The sequence below is a fragment of the Nestor notabilis genome, unplaced genomic scaffold, assembly GCF_000696875.1.
Source record: "Nestor notabilis isolate BGI_N333 unplaced genomic scaffold, ASM69687v1 scaffold4868, whole genome shotgun sequence".
NCBI lineage: Eukaryota > Metazoa > Chordata > Aves > Psittaciformes > Psittacidae > Nestor > Nestor notabilis.
This window is the reverse complement of record NW_009938589.1, coordinates 45,221-47,399: the sequence shown is the minus strand read 5'-3', so window position 1 is coordinate 47,399 and position 2,179 is coordinate 45,221. Positions and strand designations below refer to the sequence as shown.

General features: G+C 44.7%; 1 protein-coding gene across 1 annotated transcript in view; it reads right to left on the bottom strand.

Moving 5' to 3' along the window:
- Window positions 1-514: 514 nt before the first annotated feature.
- The window catches only part of RFX7 (regulatory factor X, 7), a 24,796-nt gene continuing 23,131 nt past the window's right edge, over window positions 515-2,179 (bottom strand). Inside the window, exon 9 of the mRNA XM_010019404.1 lies at window positions 515-2,178. Coding sequence (XP_010017706.1) covers window positions 952-2,178 — 1,227 coding nt within the window. The 3' untranslated portion in view covers window positions 515-951. The remainder of the gene's footprint in view (window position 2,179) is intronic.

Genomic DNA, 2,179 nt, shown 5'->3' with positions numbered 1-2,179 from the left:
CCCTACAGCCTCCACTAGGTTAGGAAAGAGCAAACTTAACAAACTTATCTTTAAAAATAGTAGTTTAGTGAGCTCCAGCAGCTCTTCTTTCTTAAAAACGGAGGGAAAGTATCACGTTCCTTCTCTAGCATTGAGAAATAATTAAACAGTACCTATCACTTTAAAATAGGGTGTTATGCCTAGATTAAATCTCAGTGCTCAAAATCTTTTCTCATGAATTTTACCTAATATAAAAACACTGAAGTGAGAACTAAAATATCAAGTATGTCATGAATACTAATGGATAAGATAACTACATAGATTTATTTCTCTTAAATAAAAAATTTAGTGCATCTTTCTTTTTCCTTGATCGTTCCCGTTAGTTTTTCCTATCTCTGTGTCTTACTAGTGACGCCAGTGGCACCAGTGCTACAGAGATTGCCCACAGTTCACCACTGAGCAGTGCTCAAGACACAATGATCAGGCACCTGCATGTCAGTGACCTGGCTCACTTGTACCCACCCCCTGCACCTACCCATCTGCAGGCACGCTGCATTTCAAACCTGAACAACGACGGTCAGTAAGGATCATCCACTAAGAAGTAAGAAGCAATGCAAAGCCTGGCAAGCCTACTGACTTCCAACCTTCCCAAAGCCTCGACCACAGCTGCCACTGCTGGCTGGCTATCAACCACTTCTTTATTTGCTACAGTAAGAAATGTTGAATGGGAAACACTATGAAATTGAAATCTTAACACTGGCTCCTTGACAGCCCATCACCTTCAGCGGTTGGTTTAAAACTGGTAAGACTGCCTTTTCCCTGCTGAAGAATGAGCAACAGGTACAGCAAACTTGTTTAAAAATGCCACAATACATAGCAAGTGTTTCTGCTGCGGGAGGCACTTCCATTAAGACAAATACAATACGTCTGTCTCTTAGATACAGTGTGCTACATACATATTATAAAACAAGATTAACCCAACATTTCAACAGCAGGATGATCCTTGCTCTCCATCCACTCAAATCCTGATGCAGTCATCGAGTTAATGGATTCATTGCAGATTTGTTGAAACAAGGGGTCGTTTTTTAATTCCTCCAGTGTAGCATCATCGTCTTGTCCCTGCTGACGACCTGGATCAAACAGTAGATTTGTGTCTAAAGTATTCAGATCGTTAATGCTGCCTGAGAGCTCGGAAGACAACCTGATGTCGCTGGAAAAGACAGATGCAACGTTATTGAGATCTGATGCCACCTGATTCACCAGCTGCTGGTTTGTTGGCAGACTGTCCTCCCCTAAAATGTCTTTTACAGCGCTGCTAAAATCTAACTGCTGCTCTCCGATGTCTGATTGTGCTTGGTTTTCTCCAGAAGAAAAACTGATCTGATCGGTGCTGCTGTTTTTTGTGAGGTAATTTGGTGTTTGGAATTCATAAACCGAAGTGCTGGAATTGATCATGTTTTGCGGGTTGGCACTAGGGAAAGCGGCGGACGTCTCTAAAATCTGAGTGAGATTCATCCTGGCTGTGTAATTTGAGGGCATGTTGTTCATTCCCAAACCTCTCACTGCATCATCACTATCAGAATCAAGTTTGTTTAACAACACATTGGTTATTTTTTTAGTGTTTGTTTGTTTCTGAAGAGACGGGAAGGCCGTCTGCATCATCACAGTCAACGGGACTGACTGGCTTCTTTGCGCTATGTTATTGGCACTGGTGTCTGCATGGATGTTAGCAAATACATTGTGGACTTCAGGAGTCACTGGACTTCCAAAAGGTGTCAGGTTAGAGCGTGGTATATTTGAAACAGGGTAAACGGTGCTCCCACTGAGGTTCCGCTGGCGATGGACAGCAGGGCTCACGCTCCGGCATCTCAGACTGTTGTTGAGAGAGGAACCGGTTCCTTTGTTGTCCAAAGGAGCAGGAACAGCAAAGCCCTCTTGCTTGGTGGTGCTGCTGACAGGAGCTGCCTGGTGCTGCACGGGTGAAACAGGAGTCACGCGGCCAAAGTGAGTATCGTGGTGGCGGGGCTGGGACTGGTATGACTGGCCAGGAACTGCAAAAGCATGAGGCTTCCTGAAGCGGTCTTCCACCAGCTCCTGATAGCTCGTAAGGATGCCGTGGTTTGCAACAGAGGAGTTGCTAACGCCGCTGTAGCCATTATTCATCCACTCCAGCTTGGTTTTGTCAGGATGGGTAGCCATA